We start from the raw sequence: 21,380 nt of genomic DNA on the forward strand, positions 1-21,380 counted from the left end.
AAGTAATCATGGGAGTTCCAAAAAATAATCTAGAAAAGGTAAGCTTAGAGAGTGAGATAAATAGGGGAAAAAAGTGGATATTAACCATTCTAGATATATTTGTACAACTCTTTTAACCACTGAAAGCATTTTCACATTTTTGGTCATTTTAGCCCCATAAAAAACCTCTGAAGTCAGGCAGAACAGTTATTATTAACATCCATACTGGAAAGGTAACGAAACTGGCATAAAGCAAAGTTCCAGATTGAATAAATGGGAAAGCTAACACTGGAAACTAGAAATCACAACCTCCGATTTTAAAGTTCTAAATGCAACCACCACCTATGACAGACAAAATTAGTAACTGAGAAACTAGTAAGATAGGATTATCAGAATAGGTCATTTTGGGACAATACTATATAATTTATAAATGAATGCCCTCTTCTCAACCACAAAACAACCTGTCGTAAAATGGAAGGCAAAACAAGGACCTGGTCTTACCTGGTATCTCTGAGACAGAGAGCAGAGGCACTATAACAAGGACTAAGCACATGACAACCTAGTCACCAACCCTATCAGAAGAGACTGCATCGTCACAGTGTAATGGTCACATTGTTCTAAAACTGCTGTTTTCATCTTTCCCTTTCTCACTGATTTGAAGCAAAGTATGATTAGATCAGAACTGCTAAACTCGAGAACAGCAAGTATGTCTAGTATCTAGGTCTGGTTTCAGCTCCATTTTTCAACATTTTTGATTGCTTCAAATTGTGCACTGGGCTCCAAGACTCCATTTCTACTAACTGTTTAGTCTATATGACAAAATATGGCAAAGAGAAACTTTTTGACTTAAAAAAATTTAACCTATAATAAGTTTTCCAAACACACAAAGAGAGAGAAAATACATGCCTATATGCACATGTGTGTTTTACAAAATATTTCAAAGTGAAAAAAATTCACAGCATTTTAAATAATTCAAGCCTGTTTTCAAATAGTCACTTGTCTAAAGTTTCCTAAATAACAGTTATAACTGTGAGTTCAAAATCTTAATTACCTCTAATAAACTATCAAGGCATTCTAGAGTTCCCTCTCAAAACTGTGAAAGGAATCAAAAATGATAATATCATCCTTCAGAAAGAAACAATGGCAAATGGAAAAACGAGCTGATGTCACATCTCATCAGTGTTATCAGTAATTTTTTAAAATTATGATGTTTCAAGGAAATTTGTGTGAATACAGGTAACTAATATGAAATTCAAGGTAATTTTTCCAAATGAGATAACCTGTTAAGAGATACAAGTGATAGCAAAAGCTGAAATAAGTCTAAACATCAAGGACCTAGTATATAGCACAGGGAACTATATTCAATATTTTCTAATAACCTATATGAGAAAAGAATTTGAAAAGGATATATATGTAAAACAGAATCACTCTGCTACATACCTAAAACTAACACAATACTGTAAATCAACTACATTTCAATTAAAAAAATATACAAATTGTATATATATAAAAGAAGTCTAAAGATTCAGTTTAGTACAGTGGTTAAAAGCACTGACTGTGAAGCCAGGTACTCTCCATGTCTTGGTTTCCTCATCTGTAAGAATGAGGAAATAGTTGTATTCCTAACTCTGAGGATTGCTTTAAAAATTAAGATAATCAGTGCGAATAAAAGAAAAAGGCTAAAAAAAAAAAAAAAAGAAAAAGGCTGACATGCAAATACTACAAAGTAATGGCTATTGTTAGGCTAAAATTTGTTAAAAAAAAAAAAAATCACATCAACTCACTAGAAGAGTATATTCTGACCTCAAATTCTATAGGGCTGTGTACTAATTATTAAACAAATGAAAAATCTCTATTAAAAATTCACAGAAAAGATATGAAAGTAGGGACAAATAAATGAGAAGTGACTCAAACAGCTTTCAAATTCACTTAATTCGTTTATTCAAAACAAGTCATGCTGGTAATAAATAGGCCTATATTAATAAAAACATTGAAATGCTTTGTTATAACAGGAAAATAGTCACAAGTGTTTATGTGCCTATTCTATTAGTAGATGATTTCTTATCTAATGTATCAAACTCAAGTTATTAACTATATAATACCACCTCTATCTCACTCCATACATTTCAGTCTTCTGAAGTCTGGAGGTGCTTTCAAATTTTCCACTGTAAAACTGGCAGTCTTTATGAGGCAAAAATATACTTCTCTCTTTTCCTCAAGATGATAACCAAAAGAATCTGCCTCTAACCATCTAGTCACTCAGTCAGCTACTCAAAAGACAGCCTTCTATGAAATAAGGCCATTTGCAGCAACATGGATGGACTCAGATCTCAACACTCTAAGTCAAGTCAGTCAAAAAGAGAATGAAAAATACCATATGATATCACTTATATGTGGAATCTAAAATATGACAAAAACAAACCTATCTATGAAACAAAAACTGACCTATAGACACAGGGAACAGATCTGTGGTTGCCAAAGGGAGAGGGAAGGGAGGTGGAGGGTGGATGGACTGGGAGTCTAGGGGGAGCAGATGCAACTAATGAGTAAACAACAAGGTCCTACTGTACAGTACAGGGAACTATATTCAGTATCTTGTGATAAACCACAATGAAAAAGAGTATTAACAAGGAATGTATATATGCATAATGCAATCACTTTACTGTACAGCAGAAATTAACACATTGTAAATCAACTATATTTCAATAAAACAAATAAAAGAATGAAACAGAGAGTAATATAATAACTCTTCATAATTCCAAATGGAAACAAAAGAAAAAGAGACAGACATAGCCTTCTAAGCTTGTTACGGTTCTGAACCCTCAAGTCAGAAATGCAATTCCTAAATTCAATGCACACAGCATCATAAACCTAGTAAGAGAGAAATACTAAAATTGCAAAGTATTACAAAAAGAGAAATATGACAATAATAAACATATTTCTGGGACACTTAATGATTTAAAAAGTACCTCTCCATTCATTACCTCATTTCATTCTTGTAACTACCTCTGAATATATACTTTTTTCCATTTTAAACTCAAGAATATTAAAGCACAGAGGCCTCTACAAGATTGTTCATATATTTTAATAAGCAGTCATAATAGGTTTACCTTTGACCATACTTTCATCAACTACATTATAGCCCTGAAAAAGCAAAAAGGTCATGTTTTCTGTTTTCCATTTCAGGTCATGACCACTTTCCACTGTTTTGTCTCAATCAATTCTTTAACTCCCTACCTCTATAAGCTCTGTGCTTCTCTTCGCCTTCCCTTATTTTATCCAGGCATCTCTCTAACACATATATACCATACTACACTGTGATATTTACTCCTTCCTTTTCCTACTGGAGCTCTGAGTGGGATCAGAAACCATGTATTTTTGGGTCTATAGTGACTAGCACAGCACTCATCATAAAGCAAATGCTCAGTAAACATTTAGTCAATAAGCAAGTGACTAAGCTTCCTGTTGACTCAGACAGTAAAGAATCCACCTGCAATGCGGGAGGCCCAGGTTCAATCCCTGGGTTGGGAAGATCCCCTGGAGAAGGGAACAGCTACCCACTACAGTATTCTTGCCTGGAGAATTCCATGGACAGAGGAGCCTGGCAGGCTGCAGTCCATGAGGTCCATAGAGTTGGACACAATTGAGCGACTTTTCATAAGACAAGAAATAAACATACACAATATTAACTGGAAAAGGTGAAAAGTTGATAAAATATGAATGATTCTGAAAAGGGCCAACTAAAAGCTGGCTTAAAACTCAACATTCAAAAAAACTAAGATCATGGCATCTGGCCCCATCACTTCATGGCAAAGAGAAGGGGAAAAAGTGGAAGAAGTGACAGATTTTATTTTACTGGGCTCCAAAATCACTGAGGATGGTGACTGCAGCCATGAAATTAAAAGATGCTTGGCTCCTTGGAAAAAAGCTATAATAAACCTCAACAGTGCATTAAAAAGCAGAGACATCACTTTGCCGACAAAGGTCCGTCTAGTCAAAGCTATGGTTTTTCCAGTAGTCATGTACGGATGTGACAGCTGAACCATAAAGAAGGCTGAGTGCTAGAGAACTGATGCTTTTGAATTATGGTGCTGGAGAAGACTCTTTGAGAGTCCCTTGGACTGCAAGGAGATCAAACCAGTCAATCTTAAAGGAAATCAACCCTGAATATTCATTGGAAGGACTGATGCTGAAGCTAAAGCTCCAATACTTGACACCTGATGCTAAGAGGTGACTCACTGGAAAAGACCCTGATGCTGGGAAAGTCTGAGGGCAGGAGAAAAAGTGGGTGAGGTGACAGATGAGATGGTTGGATGGCATCACTGACTCAATGGACATGAGTTTGAGCAAACTCCAGAAGATAGTGAAGGACAGGGAAGCCTGGCATACTGTAGTCCATGGGCTCGCAAAGACTCAGACATGATAACAACAAATGAAAAAAAATTACTAAAAGAAACTTCAGATCACTTAGTTCCAATCTTAAAGGGTACTACTTTCTTTTTTACACCAAAACTAATATTTTACTTCACGGAAATATATATAAAATTATGATAATATCATATTTAAGTATATACCCCTTTTAATATTTTTAGTACAATTTGGCAAAAAAGCATAAAGAATATGATAAACATTCTAATTTCCAAAACACAGCCTAAGAAATAAAATCTTACCAATAGTTTTAACTTTTTTATTACCTGTTTTTCAGCTTTTTGTCTATTTTAGGGTCAAACCAAAGACAATTTCAAATGTGTGGTAATTAAAGAAATTATGCTTTGTTTCCATAACTCACTTTTCTGTTTTGAAGAATATTGCACAACCGTCCACATGCTTTCTCTCCTGCTCAGACATGATTTTGGCACGTGACTTTGGGGAAAAAAATCCATCATATCCACGCTCCTTCAATGCTGGCAGAAAGAGAGTGAAGTATTGCTCTGTTTCCACTTCCTGAGATGGAAGATACATTATCACCAACATGACAGAGGAAAACTAAGATGTAAAACTATGCAACACTGTGAGTAAAGTGCTACTAAGTTAAAATACTTCATTTAACATACATTATCTAACTACCTTACCTTATTGATAGCAGCCACCATTTGACAATGGCAGCTTTGTAAAGCCTAAAAGAATAAAAAAAAATATGATTTTCTCAGGTTTACACAGGTAGTTAGTTGGTCCCAAATCTCTCGACTTCCAATTTAGAGTTCACCAGGGAAGCCTGTCATGCTGCAGTCCATGCAGTCACAAAGAGTGGGAGACGACTTAGTGACTGAACAACAACTACTGTACTTCACTTCCTCAACTGGTAATCGAACAAAATTGAAATACAAAATATGAAAGTTGGTCATATTACAGATTAAACAGTAGGGAATTGAAAAAATTGTATTAGGAGGTAATTTAAAAAAATATTTTGTATTTCTCAACTGTGGTGGAAAGGAATGATAGTCAAAACTAAGAAGTTTAAGATCTATCAACAAAAAATCCTACTTGAAGGAATTTTTAGTTACCTGAATACCATATTTAGACTAATTTATTACTTGACCCATAACATACTTTTAAGAAATCTTTCCAAATGAAATAATCAAGCGTGAAGATAATGATTTATGTGTGCTAATGTTTACAACAACATGATATTGTAACAATGAAAACAAACAGCCTTAATGTCCAACAGCAGGGAAAATGCTAAATCAGTATGTATTCATACAATTGGCTTTGAGAAATTTTAGTAATGCAGAAAATGTATATTAAATGCAATAAGTAAGAAACAAAATACATTAATAGTGTGATCTCTATTTTGAAAACATACCTGTAAATAAATAGGCAAATGAATGTTTTAAAAAGAATATAAGAAATACTCCAGAAGTTTTAACCCTGGAGTTAAAGCAACTTTCTTTGGGGTACAGGATTAGATGTTTTACTCTATTATTATTTATGTTCTTTTCATATTTCCAACTTCTCTGGAATGAACACTTTATAACATAGTATTACTTTTATAATAACATTTTTAAAATTATGATGCTTCTATGCTTCATACTATACTTTACTTACTAAGCAAGAGTGTGAGGCTGTTATTACCATAAATACTGAATCAAAAGGAGGAAAATTAAATAACATAAGCTTATGCTTATTTGTCTCCATGTGTGCTAAGTAGCTTCAGTTGTGTCAGACTCTTTGCAATCCTATGGACTGTAGCCGGCCAGGCTCCTCTGTCCATAGCATTCTCCAGGCAAGAATATTGGAGCAGGTTGCCATTCCCTCCTCCAGGGGACCTTCCTGAACCACGGATAGAACCCGTGTCTCATGTCTCTTGCACTGGCATTTGGGCTCTTTACCACTAGCGCCACCTGGTAAGCCCATACTGGCCTCTTCCTCCCGTCATTGTGTGTCAGTTCTTAGTGTTTAAAAGAAAATTTAACTTTTGAAGACGTCTACTACTTCCTTATTTTCCAGAGTCAAATGAATCATGGCTAATAACACAAATTTAAGTAAATAATAAAGCTACTCTAACACAAAAAAAAATTTATTATAAAAGTAATGACTTTATTCTTAAGCTATGCAGAAAAGGAGGTGTGAAATTATAACACTTAAAGTTTTAAAATACCTTAAAGCATTTAATATGCCTTGAAAACTGCTAAGAAAAAAAGTACTAAAAACTATGTGTAAACCTTCTTGGCCATTCATTAGCTGAGCATTGAAAAGCAGTAAAACACTATTTCAATCAAAAGGTGCTTTGTCACGTTAAATTCAATAAAGTATCTAAATTTCTGAGGTTGCTTTTAAAAATAAGGCAAAAATGCATGATTTATAGTACAATATTTTTATATGTTTATCACTGATGAACAATGGTAGACAAGTAATTTTTTTTATAGATCCCATTATAAATTAAATTTATATTTCTTAAAGATTCAATCTTCAGTAGTTTTCTCTTTCAGCAATACCAATGATTTGTTCATAACACAAATTAACATGAATATCATGGTGAAATTATTTTCACTTAAGAAAACAGTAAATGAGTATAAGTTTATGGCCTATACAAAACTGTTTCACTGTGGAAATATCTTTTTTTCTTAAGAGAGAAAATAATTCCTTTGGGTTTTCCTTCAAACACAAAATCTCTCCCAAAAGTAATATCTTTTGTAATTTTTAGATTCACCTTTAAGTTACAGACAATTCAATCTCTATAGTGTTACCTGAAGACTAATGATATCTGCGTCACAGTTAACAATTTCTTCCATAATTCCCTTTTTCCTGTATTCCCAGTTTAATGCCCAGGATGGGCAATAGCCATATAGCTGCCGGGTGGCATATTTATCACATAACACATTGTAACACATAACCGTGAATGATGCTAAGAAGTGGGAGAAAAAAACAAAACAAAAGGGAGAAAATTAGGCAACCTTTTCTAAAGCAATATCACATGTACACCTACACGATCATACATGCCATACAAACACAACTCAAATATCACCACTGTGAAACGCCTTGGGCAAGATTCTGTTAAACTATATAAAAACTTCACCAGAGTCCATCCACCTTACCAAAGTTCTTTTACCAGAATCAGACTTATAGCTCATATTTGAGATTTTTTAAAGGATATTTTAATAAATAAAAATTCAAGTTTCAGGGAATTCGCTGGTTGCTCAGTGGTTAGGACTCTGCACTTCCACTGCTGGGAGCACAGGTTCAATCCCTGGTCAGGTAACTAAGATCCTGCCAGTCATGCGGTGTGGCCAAAAATAATCTAATTTTAAATCAATACTAACTTTTTTACACATAATTTGCTGAGCAAAACTTTTCTCTATAAATGGCATAAAAGTAAATTACAAAAGTAAATTTTAACTTTTTTCTCTTTAAAAGGCTTTCATTACCTTTCATTAACAAAATTTTCACACTTAGTACTTCTTTGAGTCTCTTACTTCTCTCACTGCTCTGAGCCAGAAGAATACAGACTAACAAAGTTTAGTTATAACAGAAACCTTTTTAACCAAATCAAACGCTCATTTTTAAAATTAAATTCTCATTTTAAAATTCCCTTGAACTGTAAAAGGACTGTGTGCATGCTCAGTTGCTAAGTCATGTCCAACTCTTTGCGACCCTATGGACTGTAGCCCACCAGGCTCCTCTGTCCGTGGGATTTTCAGGCAAGAATACTGCAGTGGGTTGCCATTCCTACTGCAGAGGATCGTCCTGACCCACGGATCAAACCCGCATCTCCTGCATTGGCAGGTGGGTTCTTTACCACTGAGGCACCAAGGAAGCCAGTAAAAAGACTACAAGTAAACTAACAAGAAAGCAGTTTGTATCCCCTGCTACTCAAAAGTGTGCTCTAGGAACCAGCAGCATCAGTTATCACCTTGGAACTCAGAAATGCAAAGATTTTTGGCTTCACAAAGACTTACTGAATTGGAATCTGCAATTTAACAAAATCCTAAGGTGACTCTATGCAGAAGCACACCAGTTTGAAAATCCCTGATTTTTATCACTAATTCTCTATCCTATCTATTCATTAGAATCACATTATAGAACTTTAAAAAAAAAAAATGTTCATCACTCCAGACTAATTTAGTATGTTAGGATTTGGACATTAATATTTTTAAAAAGCATCCCAGGTAATTACAATGGGCAGACATGGGTGAGAATCAAATACTTAATAAATGGTAAGGAATACAAGAAATGAAGTAACGCTCAACTGAAGTTGATTCAGAGTCAGATGATAGGAAGGTATTATGAGAAACTTAGTTCAGAGGTCTCCTGGGGATCTGACTGGTGGTCATTATGTATACTGGTACCTCTTTCACCATCTAGGATTAATTCTTAAGTTTAATTACCATTATAGTTTTGGGGCTATAAATCACCCTTTTAACAACTGAACGTCCCTAAAATTAAGTATCAGCATTTGGTTACTTCATATTAAAACAGTAAAATTTTCATCTTCAAAATAAAATTAGGTATCATAAAAACTGTGACTTTAGTAACAACTTATTTTAAGCAGAATTCTGAACTATAAAATGTCTAATAAACAGTACGAAGCCCTATAAATGTCAAATTATCATTGGTCTGAACAAAAAGATAAAGGTTTATATTTTCTACATTTACTGAAGTTCAAGAAATGCTGAATCCTGTAATTAAACTGCTCAAATCTTCACCCTATACCATTTCTATACCCCTGGCCTGGTATCGTATTCTGTTTCCAATATAGTAAATTGGTTCAGTCTAAATTATCACTCTACAAGAGTTATCAGTCTACCCACTAAAGAAAGATAAATCTAAGTAGTTCAAAATTTTTCAGAAAAAAATTCATTACTCCTCATTTTTCTTAAATCACCAAACCTTATGTGAAGATGCCATTTGGAAAGCTCTATTATAAGAAATAATTTTCAAACCAAGAGCCCCATCATGGTCAAAGACGAGATTCTTGTACATAAGCCTTAGGGTGGACTTTAACTCTGCTGCTGCTGCTAAGTCCCTTCAGTCGTGTCCGACTCTGTGTGACCCCATAGACGGGAGCCACCAAGCTCCCCCATCCCTGGGATTCTCCAGGCAAGAACACTGGAGTGGGTTGCCATTTCCTTCTCCAATGCAGGAAAGTGAAAAGTGAAGCGCTCGCTCAGTCGTGTCCGACTCTCAGCGACCCCATGGACTGCAGCCTACCAGGCTCCTCTGTCCATAGGATTTTCCAGGCCAGAGTACTGGAGTGGGGGTGCCACTGCCTTCTCCGGGACTTTAACTCTACCCATCAGTATTTCTAAACTCATCTAAACTCAGGGGAGGTAAAATGAAGGCCTAATTTGAAGGTTAATTCGATTACAAAACCCAAATGGCATTTCAAGTGTATCTGAAAAAAGTCAAGAAAGAATAAGAAAAACTATTTTACCTGATGGCAGAATTTGGTCTCGTTCTTTTAATGTAATCCATGGCCTCGGAGGAAGCTGCTCTGGATGAACTGGAAAAAAAAATTTTTTTAATGTAATTTCCTGTATTTCCAAAATCAGTATTATTTACTAATTTATAATGTCAAATCAGCTTCTGTTTTCTCTTCAGCTATAAAAGCCCATGTGCGTATGTGTTAAGTCACTTCAGTCCTCCCAATTCTTTGTGACCCCATGGACTATAGCCCACCAGGCTCCTCTGTCCATGGGATTCTCCTCCAGGCAAGAATACTGGAGCGGGTTGCCATGCCCTCCTCCAGGGGACCTTCCCGACTCAGGGGCTGAACCATTGTCTCTTATGTCTCCTGCACTGCAGGGGGTTCTTTACCACTAGCGCCACCTGGGAAATCCATATGGTCTTAAAAATCTAGTACTGAAATACAATGAAGATTTAAAAGCTGAAGGAAGTTGATGAAGAGTTATGCAGAAAACACAAAACTAACATCTGAAAAGAACACAAAGAAATTCATTAATGGCATTTATACTTACACGGTATTTATTTTAAAAAGAACCTATTTAAATCCTTAAGAGGCTTATGTCTTAATTATACACGTAAACTGTACTGACTCAGTCTTGTTCCGAGGGAAAATGAAAGCTACGTGAAGTTTCAACACACTGATGAACAAAATTACTCAAATATTTTTAAAACAGAAAAAAAAAATGCATGTATAATAAAAACTACTGAATTTTCTAATAGGGCTTTCTTTTCCTAATTTTATTCTTTCTTTTATAATGTTGATACAAGGTCAGAGATTAGAATGACACTGTACATATAGAAAAAAGGAAGGCACTGGTTAAACATTAATTGCTCAGATATGACTGTCAATACTAATGGAACTAAATTCTACCAAACTATCAGATGAAAGAAAATGCACTAAGATTTAACTACCTATTTTTTCTTCTCACTTTTAAACACAATTGCAATTACAGGACAGTTTGATTCAAGTTTGCAGATTTACCCAGCGAATTAGTGGCTAAGAAACGCGTCCCATTTAAGCAGAAACACTCCATCACCACGCAGTCTCAGAAATTTTGAACAAAGTATCCAAGATCTTTAAAAAAGTGTCATTTTACTAACCATTTTAGTGTTCCAAAAGTCTAGCTAAAGGATGCCTCTTTTAGAAGCCATACTGTTCACAAAGTGAAATGAATGTTATTTTGCATAGTCCATATCTTGCCAAGAAAGTAATGAAGGTCATCATAAGATAACAAACCATCCAGCTGGTTCAACACACTGAATCCTGGAAAATAACCTTGCCTCCTGGGAGTGCTGTTCCAGAACTATGGCAACTCTCTCTAAAACAGAAGTTCATTATATAAATATAATGGAGAGTAAACAAAGAACTCCTCAGCTGCTGGGATTCTTATTAGCAAATAGTTAAAAACTCAGAAAGCACGAAAATTATCAAAATAAAAGTGATGTCAACATTCTGACACTTCCCATATCTTGATACAGCCCAATTTAACAGTGTAAGTAAAACATACACTATTCTCCCAAAATAACTGAAGAACAAAAACATAGGAAAAGATACTGTATCTCACCAGTAACAAGGAAAAACTTAAAAATGAGATAGCATGTCTTTATCTAGGTTGACAAAAAAAATTTAGGTTTAATTATATCCAGGGTTGGTGAAGGTGATAAGAAATAGATATTTGCACATACAACTGGTGGGAATATACACTGGTATAGCTGGATGGACAAATGGGCATCATCTTTTAAAATTTAAAACATTCATGTCCCTGTGACCCAGCAATTCTATTTCTTGGGATCAGCCCTATCTGCTTAAAGCAGCAAACATATTAATTATGCCAATGTTTATAATATCAGAAACAATGATAAATGTTTATCCATTTCACAGAAGTCTATGCCATAGTTTAAAAGAAAAAAGATATATGCATGCTAAAGTGGAAAGGTATATGAGACATTCTGCTGGGTGAGGAAAAAGTAGAAATTATATAATAATAAAATACATTTTATTAATAATTAGATAATAATATTGTAGGATGTATTTTATTAGAAAAAACGTAAAACACATATGCAAAGTAATACAATGCCAAGAAAACTTCTACCAATTTAATTTTTATATACAAATGTCTAGAAATGTCTATAAGGATACACACCAGAATTTTAATATTTCTTTCAAAGAGAATAATATATTCATGTGTGACATATATTACTTAACATTGACTTTTTTCAAAGATAATATTGCATGGCCAATGATTTGACAAAGGATCACTCAGTTTAGTCACTCAGTCATGTCTGACTCTTTGCAACCCCATGGACTGCAGCATGCCAGGCTTCCCTGTCCATCACCAACTCCCAGAGCTTACTCAAACTCCAAAGGATAAGACTATGTTTATATAAGCCAACCATCAAATAAAGACTGTTTAATAGCTAAATCTGTATGGTCCTAGCACAGTACCAGAATGTGGATCAAAATTGAAGACTACTCTCATCATGAACAGAAGAGACAGCATCTTTCAACATCATACCTAAAAATGTGATCTAAAACAATTCTCCCATTTTTATCTTCCATACATGCCACACTAAGTGCTAGACAGTCCTGAAGCCATGAGGAATAGACCTGGAGGGGGACTGAGAGAGGGGGTAAGAAAAGTGTGATTTCCCACACCTCACAGTGATCAACAGTACTGTGCCTGGTTTCCCACAGTGAGGGTGCCAGCTGAGTCTGAAGAGCCAACAAAACCCACATGCTAAACCTAAACTGGGCAGTTGCCTGCTACTGAGGTTTTTAAAAGGTCATGAGTTTCCTAACATAGTATTAAAAAATATCCAGGGCACAAGTGAAAATCACCGGTCATACCAAAGACCAGGAAAATTACAATTTATTTGAGAAAAGACTACCAACAGACAATAACACAGAGGTATTCAGCTGTTGAAATTATCTGACAGAAATTTTAAAGCAGTCAACATAAAACTGCTTCATAAAGTAATTACCAATTCTCTTGAAACAGATGAAAAAATAGAAAACCCCAGCAAAAAAGTGGAAAGTGAAAGTACCTCAGTTGTGTCAACTCTTTGCGACTCCATGGACTATACAGTCCATGGAATTCTCCAGGCTGGAATACTGCAGTGGGTAGCCTTTCTCTCCTTCAGGGGATCTTCCCAACACAGGGATCGAACCCCAGTCTCTCGCATTGCAGGAAGATTCTTTACCAGCTGAGCCACAAGGGAAGCCCACAATAGAAGTAGAAGGGCAAAATAATATGGACAACCAAACATAACAGTATTGAATTTGAGAACAAATCAAGAGAATTTACTCAACAAGAAGAAAACAGAAAAAAAAAAAAAAAAAAGAACAAAGCCTGAGGAACCTGTGGGTTCCTCAAAAGATCTAAGATTCATAAAATCAAAGTTCAGAAAGAGAGGAGACAGAATGTAGACTTAAAAAATATTCAAAGAGATAATGACTAAAAATTCCCAAATTTAACAAACAACATAAATCTACACATTCAAGAAGATGTGCAAACTTCAAGTAAAATAAACCCAAAGAATCAGACACCAACCACATCACAATGAAACTGCTAAAAACTAAAGACAAAGAATCTCAAAAACACCAGAAAAATGACACATTACCTAAAAGGAAACAATAGGTTTCTTTCTAAAACCATGGTGCCAGAGGAACTGATATAATATTTTTTCAAGAGCTAAAAGAAAATAGCTGTCAACCTCAAATTCTGTGGCCAACAGAACTTGCCTTCATAAATCAAGGAAAAATGAAGATGTTATCAAAAGAAAACTAAAAGACTTCATTGCTAGCAGACTGCCCCTTAAAGAATGGCTAAAGGAAGCTCTTAAGACAGAAAGAAAATGTTAACAGCAGAAAAAATGGAACATCAAAACGGAAAGAACAAGGAATGAGTGAAAGGATAAATGTAGTGGATTAACCTTCTTTGCATGAGCTTCTTATATTGTATCTGATAGCTGAAGCAAAAATTGTAACATCTATGTGGTTCTCAGTGTAAGTAGAGGACATACTAGAGACAGTTATATTTTAAAAGTGGAGAAGGCAAAGGGACACAGATGGAAGTAGGGCATCAATAATTGGCTTAAAATGAGAAGGCACTATTATCAATAGACTGTTCTAAGTATGCATATTGTGATATCTAAAAAGTCATCATTAAGAAAACTATACAAGACAGGTACTCTAAAACAGCATAAATAAAACAAGATGGTATCCTAAAAAATGTTTAAATAGCCCATAAGAAACCAACAAATGATAAATAAAGGAGAAATAAAAGAAACAGACTACAAATAATAAAATGGCTGATTTCAAGTTTTACATATCAATTCTTACTTTAAATGTAAACAGTCTAATAAATACACAAATTAAATGAGGGGATATGTTCTCCTGGTATCTCTAATTTTCTTGAAGAGATCTCTAGTCTTTCCCATGCTGTTGTTTTCCTCTACTTCTTTGCATTGATTGCTGAGGAAGGCTTTTTTATCTCTCCTTGGTATTCTCTGAAACTCTTTGCTGGACACAGAACAACAGACTGGTTCCAAATAGGAAGAGGACTACATTAAGGCTGTATATTGTCACCTTGTTTATTTAAATTATATGCAGAGTACATCATGAGAAACACTGGGCTGGAAGAAGCACAAGCTGGAATCAAGATTGCTGGGAGAAATATCAATAACCTCAGATATGCAGATAACACCACCCTTATGGCAGAAAGTAAAGAGGAACTAAAATGCCTCTTGATGAAAGTGAAAGAGGAGAACGAAAAAGTTGGCTTAAAGCTCAACATTCAGAAAACGAAGATCATGGCATCTGGTCCCATCACTTCATGGGAAATATATGAGGAAACAGTGGAAACAGTGTCAGATTTTTGGGGGCTCCAAAATCACTGCGGATGGTAATTGCAGCCATGAAATTAAAAGACGCTTACTCCTTGGAAGGAAAGTATGACCAACCTAGACAGCATAGTAAAAAGCAGAGACTGAAGGCAGGAGGAGAAGGGGATGACAGAGGATGAGATGGTTGGATGGCATCACTGACTCAATGGAGATGTGTCTAAGTAGACTCCAGGAGTTGGTGATGGACAGGGAGGCCTGGCATGCCGTGGTCCATGTAGTCGAAAAGATTTGGACATGACTGAGCGACTGAACTGAACTGAAAATGAACATTGTTCCTAAACCAAAAGAGGAGATTGCACAGAAGAAAAAGATATCCTAAAAGAAACTGAAGAAACAAAACTTATGGTCAGGGGTAGGGGGAGGCTGCAAAAAATAAATGCAAATAAAAATAAAATCAAGGAAAACTGGAAGTGGTCTAACAGGAGATGGCAAGAGTGAACGTCGACAATTTAGGACTCAGCAAACTAAAATGGACTGGAATGGATGACCATTATTGTCTACTACTGTGGGCAAAAATCCCTTAGAAGAAATGCAGTAGCCATCATAGTCAACAGGAGTCCGAAAAGGAGTACTTGGATGCAATCTCAAAAATGACAGAATGATCTTTGTTCGTTTCCAAGGCAAACCATTCAGTATCACGGTAATCCAAGTCTATGCCCCGACCAGTAATGTTGAAGAAGCTGAAGTTGAATGGTTCTACGAAAATCTACAAGCCCCTCGAGAACTAACACCCAAAAGAGATATCCCGTTCATTATAGGGGACTGGAATACAAAAGTAGGAAGTCAAGAAACACCTGGAGTAACAGGCAGATATGGCCCTGGAGTACAGAATGAAGCAGGGCAAAGGCTAATAGAGTTTTGCCAAAAGAACTCACTAGTCATAGCAAACACCCTCTTCCAACAATACGAGAGAAGACTTTACACATGGACATCACCAGATGGTCAATACCGAAATCAGACTGATTATATTCTTTACAGTCAAAGATGGAGAAGCTCTATACAGACAGCAAAAATAAGACCAGGAGCTGACTGTGGCTCACTCCATGAATTTCTTATTGACAAATTCCAACTTAAATTGAAGAAAGTAGGGAAAACCACTAGACCATTCACGTATGACCTAAATCAAATCCCTTACGATTATACAGCAGAAGTGAGAAACAGATTCAAGGGATTAGATCTGATAGAAAGAGTGCCTGATGAACTATGGATGGAGGTTCATGACATTGTACAGGAGACAGGGATCAAGACCATCCCCAAGAAAGAGAAATGCAAAAAAGCAAAGTGGTTGTCTGAAAAAGCCTTACAAATAGCTGTGAAAAGAAGAGAAGCCAAAAGCAAAGGAAAAAAGGAAAGATATATCCATCTGAATGCAGAGTTCCAAAGAATAGCAAGGAGAGATAAGAAAGCCTTCCTCAGCAATCAATGCAAAGAAACAGAGGAAAACAACAGAATGGGAAAGACTAGAGATCTCTTCAAGAAAATTAGAGATAACAAGGGAACATTTCATGCAAAGATGGGCTCGATAAAGGACAGAAATGGTATGGACCTAACAGAAGCAGAAGATTTTAAGAAGAGGTGGCAAGAATACACAGAACAACTGTACAAAAAGGATCTTCACGACCCAGATAACCACGATGATCATCACTCACCTAGAGACAGATATCCAGGAATGTGAAGTCAAGTGGACCTTAGGAAGCATCACTATGAACAAAGCTAGTGGAGGTGATGGAATTCCAGTTGAGCTATTTCAAATCCTGAAAGATGCTGCTGTGAAAGTGCTGCACTCAATCTATCAGCAAACTTGGAAAACTCAGCAGTGCCCAGAGGACTGGAAAAGGTCAGTTTTCATTCCAATCCCTAAGAAAGGCAATGCCAAAGAAGGCTCAAACTACCGCACAATTGCACTCATCTCACACGCTAGTAAAGTAATGCTCAAAATTCTCCAAGCCAGGCTTCAACAGTACGTGAACTGTGAACTTCCAGATGTTCAAGCTGGTTTTAGAAGAGGCAGAGGAACCAGTGATCAAATTGCCAACATCTGCTGGATTATTGAAAAAGCAAGAGAGTTCCAGAAAAACATCTATTTCTGCTTTCTTGACTATGCCAAAGCCTTTGACTGTGTGGATCACAATAAACTGTGGAAAATTCTGAAAGAGATGGGAATACCAGACCATCTGACCTGCCTCTTGAGAAATCTGTATGCAGGTCAGGAAGCAACAGTTAGAACTGGACATGGAACAACAGACTGGTTCCAAGTCAGGAAAGGAGTACATCAAGGCTGTATATTGTCACCCTGCTTATTTAACTTATATGCAAAGCACATCATGAGAAACACTGAGCTGGATGAAGCACAAGCGGTATCAAGATTGCCAGAAGAAATATCAATAACCTCAGATTCGCAGATAATACCACCCTTATGGCAGAAAGCGAAGAAGAATTAAAGTGCCTCTTGATGAAAGTGAAAGAGGAGAGTGACAAAGTTGGCTTAAAACTCAACATTCAGAAAACTAAGATCATGGCATCTGGGCCCATCACATTATGCCAATAGATGAAGAAACAGTGACAGACTTTATTTTGGGGGCTCCAAAATCACCGCAGATGGTGATTGCAGCCATGAAATTAAAAGATGCTTACTCACTGGAAGAAAAGTTATGACCAACCTAGACAGCATATTAAAAAGCAGAGGTATTACCTTGCCAACAAAGGTCTGTCTAGTCAAAGCTATGGTTTTTCCAGTAATCATGTATGGATGTGAGAGTTGGACTATAAAGAAAGCCGAGTGCCAAAGAATTGATGCTTTTGAACTGTGGTGTTGGAGAAGACTCTTGAGAGTCCCCTGGACAGCAAGGAGATCCAACCAATCCATCCTAAAGGAGATCAGTCCTGGGTGTCATTGGAAGGATTGATGTTGAAGCTGAAACTCCAATACTTTTGCCATCTGATGTGAAGAGCTGACTCATTTGAAAAGACCCCAATGCTGGGAAAGACTGAGGGCAGGAGGAGAAGGGGACAACAGAGGATGAGATGGTTGGATGGCATCACTGACTCAATGGACATGAGTTTGAGTAAACTCGGAGTTGGTAATGGACAAGGAGGCCTGGCTTGCTGCTGTCCCTGGGGTCTCAGAGTCAGACACAACTGAGTGATTGAACTGAAAAGTTTAAAAAAACAAGAAAGAAGAAGAAAATGTAGTATTGTAAATATATTGATTCTTTGCAAAGCAAACTACAGTAGATTCTTGAATAAAAACAGGGATAGTGACCCTGATCCCTGCACAGTCAACACCTTCACATATAACCTTACAGCCCTTTGTATCCTCTGTTCCACATCACAGATTCAACCAATTTTAGATCCTATAGTACTATTCATTGAAAAGAAATCTGCATCTAAGTGGACCTGTGCAGTTCAAACCTGTGTTGCTGAGCAGTCTACTGCATCCCCAATAAAATCCCTACACTTTCACTTGGGGGAGTGGAGAAATTTGAAAGGCTGTTTCTAGCAATTTTAATGAAACAATAAGGCAAAATAAGCATGGGGCCAAAATAAGCCAAGACTTTATGATCAAATCAAGAGGGAAGATTTACTCTACTGCATCTCAAAACATTTTATAAAGCTACTGTAAATAACAACTTTATATTGCCATAAAGACTAACAGAAGGTAACAAAAAACAGAGGTTCTAGAAATAAATCCATACAAACATTTATGGTTCATGACAAAAGGGCACAAAAAATAGTAATGAAAGGACAGCCTTTTCAATAAATGGCTATGGGTTAATTTAATTTACAAATGGAAAAGTTATAAAAATTGAATCCTGTGTTACACAAACATCAGTTCCAAGAAGATGATAGCTCTAAATGTTACAAGTGAAAAACAGAGCTTTTAGATAATAACACAGAATACATCCATGAGCTTGAGGTAGGGAAAAATTCTTAAAGAGAACACAAAAGCAGTATCATACTAAAAAGATCAATAAAGCAGAGTATGTTAAACTTTTGCTGTTCATCAACAGACAGATTAAGAGAGTGAAAACCAATAACAGCATGGGAAAAGATATTTACAACATGCATAGCAACAAACAGCTTATATCTAAAACACAAGAAAAACTCTTTAAAAATCACACACACACACACCACATATTCCATATGGCTGGGTCAACAGGCTATATTCATACAGACAAGACAAATACTATTTCAAAACAAGAAGAAAATAACAAACACATGATTTGTATACAACTTAAATGACCACATATTCTAAATACTAAAAGGACTTCTTTAATAAATCTGATGTCTCTCTCCATCAATCAACTTTGTCTTTTTAGCCAAAAAAATTTTAAATAACATTAATTTGATTTCCCCTTATTGTAAATCTTACTATTTAAAAAAATTTTTCATATGTAGATGAGTGTCTTCTATGTCAGAATTAAAAAGCGTACTGCAAAAATATTGTGATGACGGCCTCTATGCTTGAATCTAGATTTCTCTAGCATTGTTTCAGGATTCTGTATTTTAGAAAGCCATTATTCCAGGAAAAATATTTAAATTTAGCAGCATCTCCATTATTTTACCTGTATTTTGAGTGTTTAAGCAAAAAAAAAAAAAAAAATTTCAGTCAAAATACTTAAAAGCTTTCTTATATTAAAAATTTTCATTTGGAATACAACTATATTAATCACATAAATATGATGTGCTTAATTAAAATCTTGCTGGCGTAATTTCCACAAAGGTGAGTGAATCAAACGAATCATTTCATTCATGAAAAATGTGTACCACGTGTGGGTTCCAAGTAATCTGCATCCAATTCAAACAACTGATAACTAGGTATCTTTGTGGTTAAGAGCAAGACCATCTTGAGTTCACAGCTCTGACATTTGTCAGCCACATATTTAAGTTAATTACTTTATTCTCTCAATCTCAGAATGCCAGTAAAAATTCCTATCTCCTAGACTCCTTAAAAGATTTGACAAGATAATGTAACTAATGCTCCTAATATATTGCTTGGTAAATATAAAGCACTGACTGTGTGCAAAAAAAGAATGTCCCACTACCATGGGATATACTAATGCCAGAACTTCCATCCTATAACCAGTTTTAAAAACTGATCAGATGCTTTTAAGCAACATGGGATACTTAGCTAACAGTAATATCTGTTGAGTTTACTGCTTTGTAATTAACATTTACCTGCAAGATTGTCAAGCATGAAGTTCAGTAGCTTTCGGGTTCCATCTGGGTCCTGGTATAAATTGAGAATATCCTGTGATAAAGGATTGCCTAAAGAACAGAAAAATAAAATCTGTTAAGAGTTACAATTGGAAGACAAAACAAACATAAACGATAAAACAAAATACTAATTTTCTAAAGTGACTTTTACTGTACTCAGTCTGTTACATAAATTGAAAGACATCATATGAATTAAATACTCTGGTGAGATAGTCATAAAGAAAAACTTCAAAAGATCTATTTCTTTCAGATGTCACTGTTTATACTGCATATCTATAACTTGGGTGTGTCAAAATCACATATATACATACATACACACACAAATATACATATTAATCTTGGTCAATTCTGAAGTAATATCACAAAGTAACCCCATAGGTTCCACATATATCTTTGAAGACAATATTCTAAATGAAAGAAAAACAGGCTTTGTGTGAGAAAGAATGAATGATATTATTAAAAAGGAGGGTCTTCCTAGTTAGAATATTACACATGGAGAAAAGGAAGATCCTTCAAGTGAAAAGAAAACTTATCATTACCAAGATGAGTTAGTGAAATATAGAAGGAAATAAGTATTTTTTAAATGACATTGATCAGGGATATCTGAATACTAAAAACAAAACAAGCTACTGTTAACAGCCTAAATGTTTTCTTAAGAAATAAAGACAGTATTTGTTAAGACAAGCATGCAAAAATAGTAAACAGATTTGAAAAAACAAAAAGTGTAGAACTTCCAGAAATCAAAGTTCCAACTATTAAACAAAATCTTCAATACAACACACACCAACACAAATATCTAAAATTAAATGACACTGACCAATGCAGTGGTTAGAAAGAACATGGAGAACCTGGAACTCTCAGAAGTTGCAGGATGCTGGTGGAAGTGTAAAATAATACGACCATGGTGAAAACCTGGTGAGCTGTTTCCAATTGACTTGAAAGTGGAAAAGGAAACTTCCTGGGTTGATGGAGATGTTCTACATCTTGAGCTAGGTAGTGGTTTCACAGATGTGTGTTTTTGTCAAAATTAGCCAAGCAGCATCTTTAAGTATTTAGGTATTTTACTATATGCAATTGGGCTTCCCTGGTGGCTCGGTGCTAAAGAATTCACCTGCAGTGCAGGAGATCCAAGTTCAATCCCTAGGTTGGGAAGATCCCCTGGAGGAGGATATAGCTACCCACTCCAGTATTCTTGCCTGGAGTATCCCATGGACAGAAGAGCCTGGCTGGCTATGGTCTACAGGGTCGAAGAGTTGGACACAGCTGAAGCAACTGAGTGTGCACGCAAGCACGCACTGTATGTAATCATAACTAATAAAGTACTGGGGGGTGGGGACCATGAATGAGGGACTTTCCTGGGAATCCAGTAGTTAAGA

At 35.8% G+C, this 21,380-nt stretch overlaps 1 protein-coding gene across 4 annotated transcripts in view; it reads right to left on the bottom strand.

Moving 5' to 3' along the window:
* Positions 1–21,380, bottom strand: part of CNOT6L (CCR4-NOT transcription complex subunit 6 like) — a 114,275-nt gene that overhangs the window by 27,301 nt on the left and 65,594 nt on the right. For all 4 annotated transcript variants that reach the window (XM_061420566.1, XM_061420564.1, XM_061420565.1 and 1 more), the window contains 4 exons: positions 19,966–20,055; positions 9,851–9,919; positions 7,167–7,324; positions 4,769–4,923 (listed from right to left, as the gene is read on the bottom strand). In XM_061420566.1, the coding sequence (XP_061276550.1) occupies positions 4,769–4,923; positions 7,167–7,324; positions 9,851–9,919; positions 19,966–20,055 (472 nt within the window). The remainder of the gene's footprint in view (positions 1–4,768; positions 4,924–7,166; positions 7,325–9,850; positions 9,920–19,965; positions 20,056–21,380) is intronic.

This window comes from Bos javanicus, chromosome 6 (assembly GCF_032452875.1).
Source record: "Bos javanicus breed banteng chromosome 6, ARS-OSU_banteng_1.0, whole genome shotgun sequence".
Taxonomy (NCBI): domain Eukaryota; kingdom Metazoa; phylum Chordata; class Mammalia; order Artiodactyla; family Bovidae; genus Bos; species Bos javanicus.